General features: G+C 44.2%; 1 protein-coding gene across 2 annotated transcripts in view; it reads left to right on the top strand.

Annotated features, from left to right (window-relative positions):
- Positions 1–15,959, top strand: part of CACNA1D (calcium voltage-gated channel subunit alpha1 D) — a 1,282,477-nt gene that overhangs the window by 998,105 nt on the left and 268,413 nt on the right. For both annotated transcript variants that reach the window (XM_086939145.1, XM_086939146.1), the window contains one exon: positions 2,479–2,575. In XM_086939145.1, the coding sequence (XP_086795271.1) occupies positions 2,479–2,575 (97 nt within the window). The remainder of the gene's footprint in view (positions 1–2,478; positions 2,576–15,959) is intronic.

Below are 15,959 nucleotides of genomic sequence, written 5' to 3'. Positions count from 1 at the left end.
CATTTCACTTCAACCATCAGCGACATCAATGTGATTTACTTGGATGTAGAAGTAGAAATACGCAACAACAAACTATGCACTAAAATTTATTGTAAACCTACATCCTGCAACAGCATTCTCCATGCTAACAGTGGTCATCCTCCTAACTTAAAATGGAGTATACCATACGGAGAAATGCTAAGGGCCAAAAGGAATTGCTCTGAAGAAAAAGATTCGAATGTGGAAAGAGAAAGAATGTTTGGTCGTTTCCTCTCTAGAGGATACCCATTGGAAGTCCTGATGACAGCAAAATCTTGCATGCATCTAAAGGATAGAGCGGATCTCTTGATCTCTCGGAAAGAACTAATACAAATAACGGGAGATCAGGAAAACCCAGAGAAAAGAAAATTGGAGGAGTCAGGGAACCAAACACGTCTCATTATGGACTTTAACAATCAGAGTCAGAATCTTAAGAGGGTGATAAAGAAAAATTGGGAAATTCTCCTGCTGGATGAAACTCTAAAGGAACATTCAATGCCCTATCCAAGTATCACCTATAGGAAAACAGCGTCCTTAGGAGATATTTTGACAAAAAGTCATTTTGAGATGAAGCCGAAGGAGAAAACATCTTGGCTGAATACACCAGGGTTCTGGAAGTGTGCAAAATGCAAAGCCTGCGAGCATGGACAGATCATCAAAGAATACACACTCCAGAGTGGCAAAACTGAAAAGATCACAGATCACATCACATGCGAGACTATATCCGGAGCACAATCAACAAATTGAAACTGCGAATCCTACAACACCTGCGCGCGATCAAAAACAACGACCCAAATTATCCCACGGCGAAACATTTCAATGAACAACACCAAGCAGACTGTAGTAAACTAATATACTCAGGTCTAAAAATCGCCAAGATATCTGAGAGAGGAGGAGATCGCACTATGAAGTTAAGAAAGATGGAGAGCAGGATGATTCTCGGCATGGGAACGGAATTCCCACACTGACATAATTTGGACGCAGAGCTTTATGTACATCTGGAAAAGTAATCGAGTGAATGTGATCAATGATATAATCTTAATAATCCAACCTCTCATTCAGCACTTTATGGACATGATCTCATAAGTAGTTATATAACTACTAGCCCTAGGAGATACAGATATCCAAAGAAGGAAATAATTGGACTCAAGGGAGCGAACTGATTCACTCAGTTAAAATACAGGGTAACCTCGTGTGCAGAGATAGACTCCCCTAGCCTGAAACAGGACATCACCTCTAAGGGAGAATAAATCTACTTCAGAACATAAATTATGGTTGAAAAAAGATAATATAATGAATGCAAGAATATAGGAAAAAGAAAAGAAAAAGAAATATCAATTGACAACTCTTTTCGGACATTTGCACATAATGAACTGATCAATCACTGTAATCACCAAAAGCTTTAACTCTAAATGAATTCTTTACTTTCTTGAGCAACTTTTGTAGAAAAAATGTACTTTACGGACATTTGTGACTGAGAGAATCAATTATCTCTTTGATATGATTTTTAGAAATGAACCCTTGAAGAAGAACTCTTGAAATGAACTTTAAAATATGTATATAAAATTGCACCTTGGTCTATGTAAAATCTCATTTTGAATGTAAAAAGTATAATTCTATTTGAGTACTTTACACGATGTACACTATACCTTAGAAACTTATCACTATTTCAGTACTTTACTAAAAAAGATTAAATTTTTTTTTTTTTTTTAAAACAAACATTTTGGAGGCGAATAGACACAAGGTGTAAAAATGGCGATCATAATGTGCCATGAGTTCATACTCAGAATTGGTAGTCTAGTTGTTTTTAAAGGGTATGGAAATTAACAAGGGTACTAAACACAGAGCACAACATAAATTGTCTAGACACAAGGGACTCTATGGTCCAGTTGAAGACTAGTATAGTCGAAACCCGTAGGCCGTCCTGTTGCTAATGCACATGGTGTTTGTGTATTAATAAAGAAACTTGAACTTAGCTGCTGTGGTGCCCTGACTTCTGTGGTGACAACGTAAGCCCAGGGGATCCGAGGTGATATATATATATATATATATATATATATATATATATATATATATATATATGCACAGTCTAACTAGATGGGGCATCTGCCACTTTTTAGGAGATGTCCAATATCCGTCAAACTCTAAATCAGGCCCTCTGTGTGACATGTGTCCAAACAGTTTGCTGAATCAGCATATACTGTAGCCTAAATATATGAGCGACCAATTTTTTGTAAAGTAATACATATGTTTGCTATAAGAAACCAGACAAAAAAAAGGAGGCAGGGATAGATGTGAGCTACATCTGCCAGTGACAGGCAGGCATCCTTTGAAGCTCAGAAAGAATACCACCTTCCTACACCCAAGCCCTCTGTTTACCCAGACCAAAGAAACTATCGTTTCTGTATTTCTACATCACAAGCTAATATGTATTGATACATTTCAAATGTTTTCTTACAGGGGAAGAATTAAGCATCTTGATGTAGTGACATTGCTTCGACGTATTCAGCCTCCACTTGGTTTTGGTAAACTCTGCCCACATCGAGTGGCATGCAAGGTAATGTTGGACATTACAATTTAAAAAGATGCTCTGAACAACATGCCTCACATGTTTAAGAATAACCTATATTGCTGTCTTGGGCAGAAAAATAACCATTGTTAATTTAATTTGATCACTAAAATCTTCATGCGTTTCAGCTGACATTACAGTAGAAGCCAGATAGCTCTTGACTGATTTCTGACTTTTAAGTTTTTCTCCAATTATCATTTTAAGTTAAAGTGGCTTCCTTACACTATCTTTTGTACTGCTATTCATTCATTTCATTAGCCTAATTGTACCGAATATTTGTTTGATACAGAAGTGGTTTGGCTGTGTTGAGAAACACTGGAGAACTTCCAAGCTGGGAATCTTAAAAACTGACTATCGCCTATGAGAGAATATTTACGATTCTAATTATGCCCTATACACATCTCAAAGATACATTTCCACTCAAACCATGTGCAGGAGTTTGAACATTTTAAATGTGTGTTTGAATTGTTTACTTTTCACCTCTAAAACTAAGACTGAGGGTTTTTTTGGGACTTTATTTTTCCATGCTCAGAATCAGATTTCTCTCAGATTTACAAGTCACACACATATCTCATTACATAGACTGTATATTCCTCAGTAACATGTTGTTTTGAGACTGGAGCCATATTGTCATCATTATGCAAGCAGTGCCTACCACATGACATTTCCAAGGATGTTGAAGACTAGGGTAAAGTTGTTAGTGTTATTTAATTGAATAGTTACCTTAATATATATACTTGTTCACTGGTTTCTGCAGATCTCTTTGAGGTTGAATCCTGTTTCATCAGAAATCTAATGTAATGCCTAACATTTGAGCGGAATTGTAACAACTTGGAGGTCCATCTTTTTGCAGTGGTAATTTCCAACCATTTTACTTGCTGTAGACATCTGATATTTTGATCTCTGAAGTAGTTGAAGCCTAATTAAAAGAAAAACACATTTGGTATACCTGTCACTTTGGTATATCAACTTTGTTTGTGCAGATGTTATGCACAGTTGTACAAGTGTTAGATATGCAGGATTTTTCCGACACAAATCTTTTATCACTGATTTCAAGAATGTGACATAGTGTATAAGCACATGCTTATCTAGTGCTAATCAAGGCTTAGATGTGAAGACTTTCTTTGATCTTTGGTGAGCGTAACTCAGCTGGCTTTGAAGGAGATAAGAGAAAGTGAGATAGTAGCAGAAGGGAATAAAGATTCTACAATGTTATGTTCCTGTGGTGAAAGATGCTTTAATATAGGTTCGACTGAAAGCATTTCTTAAGGGCGGAACATGGATTATACGGCTTCCCAAATTAGGAAGGAGAGACTAGAAATGCAGTACCATTCACATATGGGGGATTGCCAATTGCGGGCTGGTTTTACCCTTAAATTATCTTGCTAGACATTCGTTCAGCAGAGAGCAAACTGGAACCATAAAGAAATAAGAATTCCTGCCTTGAAGCACAGACGAATTTCTCCTGACTGTAGCAACAGACTTAGAGTGATTTGTCTTCCGCTTTCTCTTTAACCTCAGGCACTAGAAAGTAGTTTCAATATTTATGGTGCTAGCCTCTTGCTAACCCTCAATGACATATAAGTCAGAGTGAAGAGTGGTGAGTTAAGATCAGCCTGAAACAGAGAAAATTGTAGGCTGTCCAGAACAAAGTCAGTTTCAACTGGACATTTCTGCTGCCTGCTTCTGTGAAATCTGCCGAGGAGAACAAAATAACCTGTAGTCATAGATAACTGGTGGTGCTGTAGAGAAATGCAAGAAGCTATCTGGAACTGGGCAATTTGCTCTGGACCTAAATTGGAGATGTGAAGATCCCTGTTGCATTTGTTGCATGCTTGGAATCTGAGGTTGTAGAAAGTCTGAAGGCTTTTTCAGTCAAGAAACTGAAGTTGAATTTTTTCCTAAGCTGTGACTTCATCTCTTGAGGACTTCATCAGGGTGCCACACTTACTGAAAATGATGCAACCTTTTCATTTTTGGGTGTTCTTCTACTCTTCGCGACCAACGGAAAAAGTGCTTACATATGGTGGCGGTGTCTGCAAGACACGGCCAACCATATTACGATGCCTGCGGTCCTATGCCTTTCCACGGCGGCATTGCTGCTGTGTAAAGGCATACGGTATTTGCTTTGGGGGCCCGTTGCGGGCCCCCAGGGTGAAGGGGAGTGGGGGGTGCACATGGGGGGTACCTATGGTACCCCCCTGCGTTTCAAAGTACAACATGGCAGGCACCGCGCGGTGCCTGTCATGTTGTGGTTTGAAACGCACAACATGCATTTTTAGCATTGTGGCGGGTGGTGCTTTCAGCACTGCCCGCCGCAATATTAAAAATGCGGGATGCAACCGCCACTGTGGCGGGTGCATCCTAATTCGACGCACAGGACCTCCGCCCTTATGGCGGGCGGTCCCTTCCCATGACAGGATGGCGGACGGACTTTGGCCATCCGCCATCCTAATGAACCCCAAAGTTTGGAAATGTACATTTCTCTTTTTGTAACTGTAATGTTGGTATGGGACTATTGTTGCCTTTCTCTCAAGAAAGCGCTGCTGCTTGAGTCCAAATATCATAGGTGACCCAGAAACAAGTTTCTCCAGTATTTTTGCTTTCATAGGTTCACATGCTTGAATCTCCCCATCGTCATGGTGGGAGTCCCACGGTAACAGTAATATTAACAATGTTAAAGCATTACCCTTAAAGCCCCATAGAAAACAATAGACATTGGTAGACAAATCACATTGTTTTAGAGCATCCAAATTTCAACTAATCAGAGCAGAGACCCTGAAGCACTCATTCCCTGCATAGCCACCAAACCTCAGATTTCTTACCGCACGTAGTGTGTTAAGGAGTCTCCCTGAACTCTGCTCGGTCACAGTGGTTCACAACTCAACTTTTAATCTGACAGCCTTCCAGTTTGCAAAACTGCCAGGAAACATCTGAGGTACATTTTGGGGTTATGTTTGCTTATTTTCAAAATGCCTGAGAGTTTAAAAAAAACTTTTTTGAGGACTTGTAAGTTCTGTGGGAAATCAAGTCTCTTCTCAGAAAACATCCACAAGTAATGCTTATACTTTCTGTATCCTCAACACAAGCTTAAAGAGTACAAATACTGCTGCAGTTTCCTCCGCTAAGACCTTCGAGGATCGTGAGCCAGGCTGCTCCTTTGGCTACAGAAAAAGAAGGCACACTCTGATGCAGACTCTGAGTATGAGGAGAAGGGACATTCATCCTTCAAAAAAGAAAAAAGAGGAAGGTTCCCCTTTATTTGACAGAGACTCTAAGAGATAAATGTCTCATAGTAGGGAGACCAATATTTAGAGGTTAAGAAGCAAACAACTGACTGGATCTTCTCCCTCTTATGAAAGACCTGTTTCCTCACTTCATCTGCTCCTACTACTCCATTCAAGGAGCCTGCGATGAAGGAAACCTATCCATCAATGATCACCCCGTCGACGACCGTTGTATCTTCTCAGGTATCCCATCCTATCTCTGTTACAATAGGGACATCGACTACAGTGAAGACCAGAATGACGACGACCCCTCCTTCGTCTTTGAAGAAGACTCTGACAACGGCATCATCGTCATTGAGTCTCAAATAGCACGACTATATCTACAGCTATATCAACGCTGTCAGCCTAATCCAATGTACTTCCGTCTATGAGGATTCCACCCAGGGCTAAACCGTCTAAGGCACTTTTGATGACTTTGTCGACAGCAGCGAAACAAACGTATATTTCTAGCAAGGGCATAAGATCATCCACTCTGCCAGTTCCACCAGGCAAGATCTAAATTACATTGCAGCCCGTTGCTCATCCTGAGCTATAGTAACAATAAGCTGAGTTTCATCAGCATGAGACACAATGGTGACATTCTGTCACTCAATGACATCTTCCATGGGGTGCATGTAAAGATTGAACAACATAGTGGTCAGTGTGGAGCCCCAAGGCACCCCTTGGCTGAGGCAGCACATCCGAAGCAAAAGGGCTCTGAAATACCTAGAAGGTGAGGCTTTGGAGAAAAAAGGCACCTGACCCCGCATTCCAAGCTTGACAAGAAATCAAAACCTCCTGAAAATTCTCCAACTTGCCTCATTACTCAGCCTAGACCAGACCCCGTCTTAATGCAGGTGGCTCAACGAAAGACAAAAATCCATCTCCTTGGGAGATACAACTGTCATATGTGGTCTGACATGTCACTGTTCTTAGAGTATCTACTGAGGACAAGAAAAAAGAAGCTTGAGAAATCCTAATGGAAGGAGAGAAGGCCTCTTCAGATATAATCAATGTAGCCAGGGGCATTTCATCCACGTCCTTTCAGCAGATAACAGGCGCTAGGGTATTGCATCACCAGGGGTGGCTGAAAGTGGCGGCGTTTCGCCCAGAGGAACAGTCAAAGATCCTCCATTTGCCCTTTGACAGCGAGAACCTTTTTTGAAAGCATGGGGTTGATGCTTTCTGTCCAAAAATCGGACACTGAGACTGCTTGTTCACTCTGCACTTTGCAGCAAATGTGATGTCATTCTTTTCGTGGCAGAGGCCAAGTTTCTTCCCAACTACCTTTGCAACAGACCAGGTATCAACCCGACCGGCAGCAGAGTTTTTGAGCCCTGTACTAGGCGCAACAATCCTACAGACCAACAGCAGCATCCACCTGCTCTAGGCAAGCAGTACAAAGATGTCCTTTGGATGAAGGAAAGTCTCAAGATCTTTCCAGGACGTGTGTGCCACTTCCCCGCTGCTACCAGCTCCACAAGGGGCAGCTCCACAAGACTAGGACTACGCTTCTAGTTCCCTAATGCCTTCAGTTTGAGACCGGTGATCGGAGGTCCGCTGGGGTTAATCTTTTCATCTTTAGCTTTAATTTGGTTTGTTCATCTTAATTTGGTTGGGTAATTTAGATTTTGATTATTGCCACTTTCAGCTTGTGGGTTAATTTGAGCCTGTAGACTTTGCTTCATTTTCACCCCGCTTGTTCCTGCCATTTTTTCCTGCTCCCACACAGTTCCCACTCCCCACCCTCCCGCCTCCCTGACAACCCCGCCCACCTCCTAGGACTACTTATACCGGCCTCTGAGTGGCCACGCCGCAGGCACGTCAAAGGCAAGCCCACCCACACCTGGATCACACCCAGCTCCAGAACCCTGGTCCCCCTACTATCTGACACTTCACTACCAAGGAGCTCCTGGCCCTGGACCCCTGACACTAGAAGAACGACTGTTTCACGTCCTCCCCGCGATCAACCAAAGGAACCCTTCACCTGCTGCCACTGCTGGGTCTATTGCAACATAGGTCTACCAGACCACACTGGCCCTCACACTGATTTTGCTCAGAAGACTACAAACAATCCGGAACAGCTCCAGTGTATCCTGATCAATTTTCTGCTCTGCGATCTCCATTTCCACATTGACGACCCCAACAATGCCAACTCCATGATCCTTCTGGCCACCGAACCCACGCACAAGTCCTGACACACACTCAACTCCATTTTCACTTCCAGCCACGTCACAGAACCTAGACCAGCCATACCATCATTTACTTTACCATCTCCGAAGCTCAGCGCACCATTACCAAGCATCTCAAATCCTCCCACTGGAACTAGGGCAAGGTAAGTGAAACTCAGTGGATACAGGCCCTCAGCACCACCCACTCAAAAGCCTCAGCATACCTTGACCAGGCCGTCCAGATTTACTCTGCCTTGATCACCAAATGTGCTGACAGAGTCAACCGCTGAATCCAACAAAAGCCAACAAAATCTCAAAACAAGTCAGCTGATACACCCCAGATCTCAGAACCACCAAGCGTAACTGCCACTGACTCAAGAAGCGATGGCACTTCACTAAGAACCCCTCCAGCAGAGCTGCTCACAAAGTAGCACTCAGCAACTACCACCTGTGCATCAAGGATTCCAAGAAAGCAGCCCTCACTGCCCGCATAGATACCGCATCCAACCACACGAAGGAACTTTAATAATAATATTAATAATAAATACCATTTATAAAGCGCACTGCTACCTCCAATGGAGGTATTCCGGCACTAGATGCAGATTCACACTGAGGAAAAGAAAGGGTGGAGTACTACGGGAGGCTTAAGAGCCAGGTTTTCATCTCTTCCCTGAATGCTAACTCTGACTCATACAGAGATGGACAGGAATGGAATTCCAAAGTGACGCAGTTCTCACTGAGAAAGCTCGGCCGCCTATCCTGGCTTTAGAGAAGCGAGGAATCCTGAGCAGTTTCAAGTGATTAGATCTAAGAAACCTGTTTTGTGGATAGTTTTGGAGTCTCTGTTTCAGGTAGCCCGTGCCCTGATCTCTTGTGGCTCTATAGGCAATGGTGAGTGCCTTATACTCAACTTGCATCTAACTCCACAACTCGTCAGTTTTGGTGAGAACATACAACACTACAACACTGTTTTATCTCACCAAATAGGGAGGGACACGATCACAGGTTCTATCTGCATAAGTTCAACAGATATGGGAATGGTTAATACCCAACAACATTTCCTTAAGAATAGATCGTATCCCAGGGGTACAGAATGAATGAGCAGATACTCTAAGCTTAATAATCAGCCAATGCCGCAAACGGGAGCTCAACCAATGGCAGTTAAGAAAGGTTTTTTAGTGTTGAGGTTCTCCGAATCAGGATCTTGTACATCAGCAGGTACCCTCAACCGGGGTTTTGGGGAAATGCATTCCATTTCGCATGCACAGGGATGTTTGCATATGCGTTCCATCCATTACAACTCATTCCCAAAGTCAAACACTACAAGAAGAGTGAATCATGCCGTCTCATACTCATAGCCCCAGCATGGCCAAGGCAATATTGGTTCAGCTATCAGAGTGCTCGTACATACCGTGCCAAACAGCAGGGAATCTTCCGTCGATGAACGAGGTGCAGGTTGTACATCCACAAATACTTGCTGTCAATTTGGCAGCTTAGCTCCTCATAACACCGAGTTCGGAACTCTAGGTTTCCCTGAGCAGTGCGCTTCGATTCTTCAAAATGCTCGTGCTGTATCTACAAACACATGTTTCTCTGCAAAGTTGAAAAGGTTTTGTTCACATTGTGCTTCTTAGCTTCACAATCCTCTCTTGACTACACCAGGGAAGATTCTCCTTGCATACTCAACTTTACAAAGTAGTCAAGGGATTCTCCAAACGAACAGTCACAGAGAACACCATCCACCCTTCCCAAGAACTCTGCGACACCCTTTCAGACTACTTCCACAACAAGATTGCCACCATCTAAAACAATTTCGACCTCAAACCCACCACCCTTCACCCCAACAACCTCAACCAACAAGCAAACACCAGCCAAATGATTACGAACTGGTCTCCGCTTCTGCTCAGACCACCACAGCCATCATGTCTTCCATCCACTCCAGGGCACCTATCAACACCTACCACCCCTACCACCTCTTCAACCTCAGAACAATCCGAATCAGCACGCAACCCACTAGCATCCTCAGCTCCTCCATCTCCATATTAACCTTTCCGAACACATAGAAACATGCATATATTAGACCCACCCCTAAAGAAACCCTCTGTCGAGCCCAGCAATATCAAAAATTATCAGACAATGTCCCTGCTCGCCTACCCAGCCAAAGTACTCGAGAAAGCCAACAACCAACAGCTCAACGAATACCTGGAACAAAACCACCTACTTGATGCCTCACAATCAGCATTCCACACTGACCACTGCACTGAGACTGCGCTGATTGCTGCCACAAACGACATCAGAACTCTCCTTAACTGTGGAGAAACTGTGGTCCTGATCCTCATTGACCTACAACATCTGCATACAGCACAATGCCCTCAAGGGTATCACCTCTTCCCTTACAGTACGCATACAGAGCATCAGGTTGCCTCCATTCACCTCTGCACTCAAAGACATCATGTACGGCATACCCAAAGGATCATCCCTCAGCTGCACCCTGTTCAACATCACAATGACCCCTCTCGCTAGCTTCGTCAGATCCCACAGTCTCAACATAATCTCCTACACAGACAACACTCAACTAATCCTCTCACTCACTGAGGACCACGCCAACATCAAAATCAACTTCTGCAATGACATGACCAACGTAGCTAACTGGGTGTGAGACAACTGCCTCAACTCAACTCCGAGAAGACAGAAGTACTGATCTTCAGGGAGGAACACTTCCACCTGGGACCACAGCTAACGGCCAGTAGAACTCAGACCAACACCCACACCAACAGACCATGCGCAACAATGGTATCATTCTCGACAGCCAACTGACCAGGAAACGAAATGTCAATGCACTCACATCCTCATATTTCACACCCTTTGCATGCTCTGCAGAATATTCAGATGGATCTCAATCAACACCAAGAAGACCGTCACCCAGGCCCCCGGTGACCAGCCACCTTGACTACGACAACGCTGTCTAAGCCAGCATCTCCATCCAGCTCATCAGAAGACTCCAGACCATAAAGAACGCCACAGCCAGACTCATCCTGGACCTCCTCAAATAAACCCACATCAACCCCTCCTATAAAACGTCCATTGGCTCTCCCGCTAGAAGAGATGCCAGTTCAAGATCCTCATGCACGCCAACAAAGCTCTACACTATAAAGAACTGTCCTACATCAACCATTGACTGAACTTCCATCGGCCCTCCAGGCACCTGCATTCCTACTCCTCACTCGCCCTCGCACTTGCCCCACACAACCATTGCAGCCGCCGTGGATGCTTCTCCTTCTCCTGCATCGCTGCCAAGACCTTGAACAACCTACCCCTCCACCTCCAAACAGCAACCTCCCTGGCGGACTTCAGAAAGAGACCCAAGACCTAGCTTTTCCATGGAGACATGGCATCGACAGCACCCAGCTAACCCTAGGGGGGACAGTGCTGGGCTATACAAATGCTGATTGATTGATTGACTGGAAGCTCATCTCTTCCGACAGATGGGTGTTAGAAGTAATCCAACATGGTCACACCCTGGAATTTGTTCCAAGGCCTCCCAATCTCCCTCTGCGCAGATCAGCGCATTGCCATCTTTTCATAGTAGAGAAGGAAATTTGATTGCTTCTATTAATGCGCATGAAAGGGTAAGTCCCGCTAAGTGAACGCAACAAGGGTTTTTATGCCAATTTTTTCCTCGTCTGGACAGTGGAGGCAGGTAATGGATCTGAGGCTTTTAAACAAATTCATCAAGAAACAGCCCACCAGGATGTTATCCCTGCAGGAGATTTTGCAACTGGTAAAGTATGGGGGACTACATGACCTCCCTGGATTTGCTGGGTGTAGATTTCCATATCCCCATACGTCTGAAGAACAGAACATTTCTAAGATTCGAAATGCAAGGGATCATTACCATTTAAATGTGCTTCCCTTTGGGTTGAGTCTTTACCAAATGCATGCAGCCAGTGGTGGCTTTTCTCAGACGTTCAGGACACCAGGTGTTCCTGAACCTGGACGACTGGTTAATAAAGGACCCCACTTTCACTTGACAAAACAGTCGGCCCAGGCCTGTCTAAGACCTTTCAAATCGCTAGGCCTCACGCTAAACAAGGAAAAATCCTCTCTCAATCCATCCAAATCAGAAGTACTGCTGGGAGCAATCTTGGACATGATAGTGTCAAAAGCTTTTCCCAGGGAGGAGAGGATTATACGCTTAAGACCACTCATGTATCTGCAAGAGTGTTCGCTTCTGTAAGAAAGCATAAGTCCATGTTGCGGGATGATGGATGATATCATCCTGTGTTCCATTGATTCAAAACTGTCATCTTTGCATGCAGCCTCTACAGGATCAGCTTGGTGCTCAGTGGATCCAGTGTCATGGATCCTTCAAAGACATGATTGCACTCACACCAAGGATGAGGTCTACAATGTTCTGGAGGGCAATCAAGGAGAATATCTTGCAGGGTTTCATAGTCCCTCCCGTGATACCCCAGGTATGACAGATGCCTCCGTAGAAGGATGGGGAGCTCATTTACAAGATTTGGAGGTTCACTGAAAATGGTCCAGTCAGGAAGCTTTGAATCCAATTAACCTCCTAGAGCTGAAGGTGGTTTTCCTAGGTCTTCAGGCTTTTCTTCCCAGGCTCCGCAACTCGTCAGTTTTGGTGAGAACATACAACACTCCGAACATGTTTTATCTCACCAAACAGGGAGGGACATGGTCACAGGTTCTATCTGCACAAGCTCAACAGATATGGGAATGGTGACTAGCCAACAACATTTCCTTAAGAATAGATCATATCCCAGGGGAACAGAATGAATGGGCAGATACTGTAAGCATAACAAGCAACCAAATTTGCAAGTGGGAGCTCAACCAATGGCAGTTAAGGAAGGTTTTTCAGTGTTGCCGTTCTCCAAACCAGGATCTTTTTGTTACTTATCGTAACAAGAAGTGAAGCTTGTACATCAGCAGGTGCCCTCAACTGGGGTCTTGGGGAAATGCATTCCATTCCGCATGGAGAGGGATTTTTGCATATGCGTTCCATCCATTTCCACTCATTCCCAAAGTCAAACACAAAATGAAGAGGGAATCTTGTCATTACATACTCATGGCGCCAGTGTGGTTTAGGTAGTATTGGTCCGCCTATCAGAATGCTTGTAAATAGCGTTCCAACCAGCAGAGAATCTCCTGTTGATGAACGAATTCGTCAGGTTAGCTCCTCACGATACCGAGTTCGGAACTCCAGGTCTCCCTGAGCAGTGTGCTTCGATTCTTTGAAATACTTTTGCAGCATCTACAAACAAATGTTACTCTGCAAAGTGAAAAAGGTTTTGCTCATGTTGTGCTTCTTAGCCTTGCAATCCTCCTTTTCTGCTGCAACTATAATAATCAGGACTCACTCACTTATCTATTAAGTTTCATCTAGCAGCCATTTCTAAATTCAGAAGGCCTTCTGGGCAATTGTCTTTATGGTCTAATAAACTTGTGAAGGAGTTCTTAAAGGGGCTTTTGTGGGTCTACCATCAGTTGAGCACAATCCTGTGCTCTGGCAGCTAAAGACAGTCTCAGCCTAGCTCATGAGATCTCCTTTCAAACCGATCCACAAAGCTGAATTGATATTTCTGTCTTGGAAAGTTGCCATCCTTTTAGCTATCACGTCTGCTAGAAGGATAAGTGAGAGCCAAGCTTTTTTCAATTCAAGAGCCTTATTTGCAATTTTGTGAGGCTAGAGTCATCATTCGGGCAAACCCTTATATTCATCCCAAAGTTGCCAACATCTTTCCACCTAAATGAGCCCATCATTTTACTGGCTATCTTCTGTAAACCTCATCACCTGCAGAGAGGGCCTTACACTCTCTGGACATCAGACGTTGTTTAAAGTTCTACTTGGAAAGAACAAAAACCTTCAAAAAGTCAGTCCAACTCCTGATTTCTTTGACATCACCAAGAAAAGGACAAGCTTTGCCATAGGCAATCATTGCTCACTGGGTGTCTGCGACTACAGCGTTCTGCTGTTAGGAGCCTGGAAGACAACTCTCTCCTAAGGTGAAGGCACATTCTATCTGAAAGGTTGCCACTTCTTTAGCCTTGTTAGAAGGTGTGTCACTGCCTGACATCTACAGGGCGGTAACGTGAGTTAATGACAACACCTTCCCAAAGCACTACTGTCTGCATTCATGGAGGAAAGCAGATGTGGTGGTTGGACATGCTGCGCTCAGACATTTCTTTACATAAGATGTTTAGCATTTGGGTTTTGTTAATTCATATACATTATGAGGTTGAATCTCTTTCTCTTTCTCCCTCTATAATTCTTTATCTTGTATCTTTATTGTGAGCCTGTCAGGCAATGGTTATCATTTCATTGTGTGATATTAACTGTTATGTTTTTAGGATTGCTTGACTAGTTCGGTTTATCATTGTGGGATGATTTTCCATTCTCACACAGAAGTACCTCTGGCTAAATGTTAAGGACAAGAAAGAAGAAATGAGAAAAGAGCACAGCGTGAGTACTACCAGAGAGAGGCGTTAGGTGACATGACGACTCCTGGTGGCCTACGGCACTGGGAGCAGCCCGACGCCCACCGACCACACACGCAACCTGGGAGTCATCCTCGAGCCAACACTCTCCATGACCAAGCAAGTCAACGCAGTCTCCTCCTCCTGCTTCAACACCCTCCGCATGCTCCGCAAGATCTACAGGTGGATCCCGACAGATACAAGAAGAACAGTCACCCAGGCCCTCGTCAGTAGCAGACTCGACTATGGAAACGCCCTCTGCGCGGGAGCCCCGGCCAAGCTCATCAAACACGGCAACGCATTCAAAACGCCTCTGCATGCCTGATCTTCGACGTACCATGCCACAGCCACATCACCCCCCATCTGAGAAACCTGCACTGGCTCCCCGTCAACAAGAGGATGTCCTTCAAGCTCCTCATCCATGCACACAAGGCACTCCACAAGACCGGCTCAGCCTACCTCAACAGGCGACTCTTCTTCTACATCCCCAACCACCAGCTCCACCGCCGCCCTCGCCACCATCCCTCGCATCCGAAGAAAAACCACTGGCGGCAGATCCTTCTCCCACCTCGCCGCCTAGACCTGGAACACCCTCCCACTGAACCTACGACAGACTCGAGATCTGCTGACCTTCAGGAGGCTACTCAAGACCTGGCTGTTCGACGAGAAGCGCCCCCCTCCCTTTTTTCCCCCAGCGCCTTGAGACCCTCACGGGTGAGTAGTGTGCTCTACAAATTCTTGATTGATTGATTGATGCTTCATCATATGGGTTCCCTCCTCACACCGAGGTGTGGGCTACAAGGGGGAGGACAGATGTGTTTTCGTTGGCAAGATGAGCGAAAAAATGTATTTAGTTGAGGTGAGGGATGATTTGCCTTACCTGTCTCCATTCTAACTTGGTACTGCTTGCTAGTCTGATTCAAGCATGTGAATCTATGAACTCCCACCATGACGACGGGGAAGATTCAAGCATGTGAATCTATGAAAGATAGCAACATTGGAGAACCACACTGTCAGGTAAGTAACTTATTTTTTATCTTTTAGGATTGCGATTGGTTGGTTTTGTGGAGCTCATCCACTGCTCATATCAAGCCTCTCTCCTGTATAGCTAAACAATGCAATTTGCTACTGATTCAAATCAGGCCTTTTCCAATGGCATTGTTCCTTGCAGGTGTGACAGTTATTTTGATTCATTGGAGATCTTAGGTATTCCGAGATGGAAGCCTCTTTATTGGTATATAAGGACATGGTAGTCAGCAATTTTGCTTTCAATCTTCCAGCTGTACATCCATTTGATAGATACTATTAGTTTCTGGTATTATACCGTGTTAAGTTTTTGCGATGATTATTAAGTATACATATCAATCCTCAGCAGTCTGCATACAAAGGAGCCTATTCATAAAGTTAGATTTACACAAGAGTACTTCTACATGTGTA

This window comes from Lissotriton vulgaris, chromosome 9 (assembly GCF_964263255.1).
Source record: "Lissotriton vulgaris chromosome 9, aLisVul1.2, whole genome shotgun sequence".
NCBI classification, from domain to species: Eukaryota; Metazoa; Chordata; class Amphibia; order Caudata; family Salamandridae; genus Lissotriton; species Lissotriton vulgaris.
Note: the sequence above shows the minus strand (reverse complement) of the source record. Positions and strands in the feature narration are given on the sequence as shown.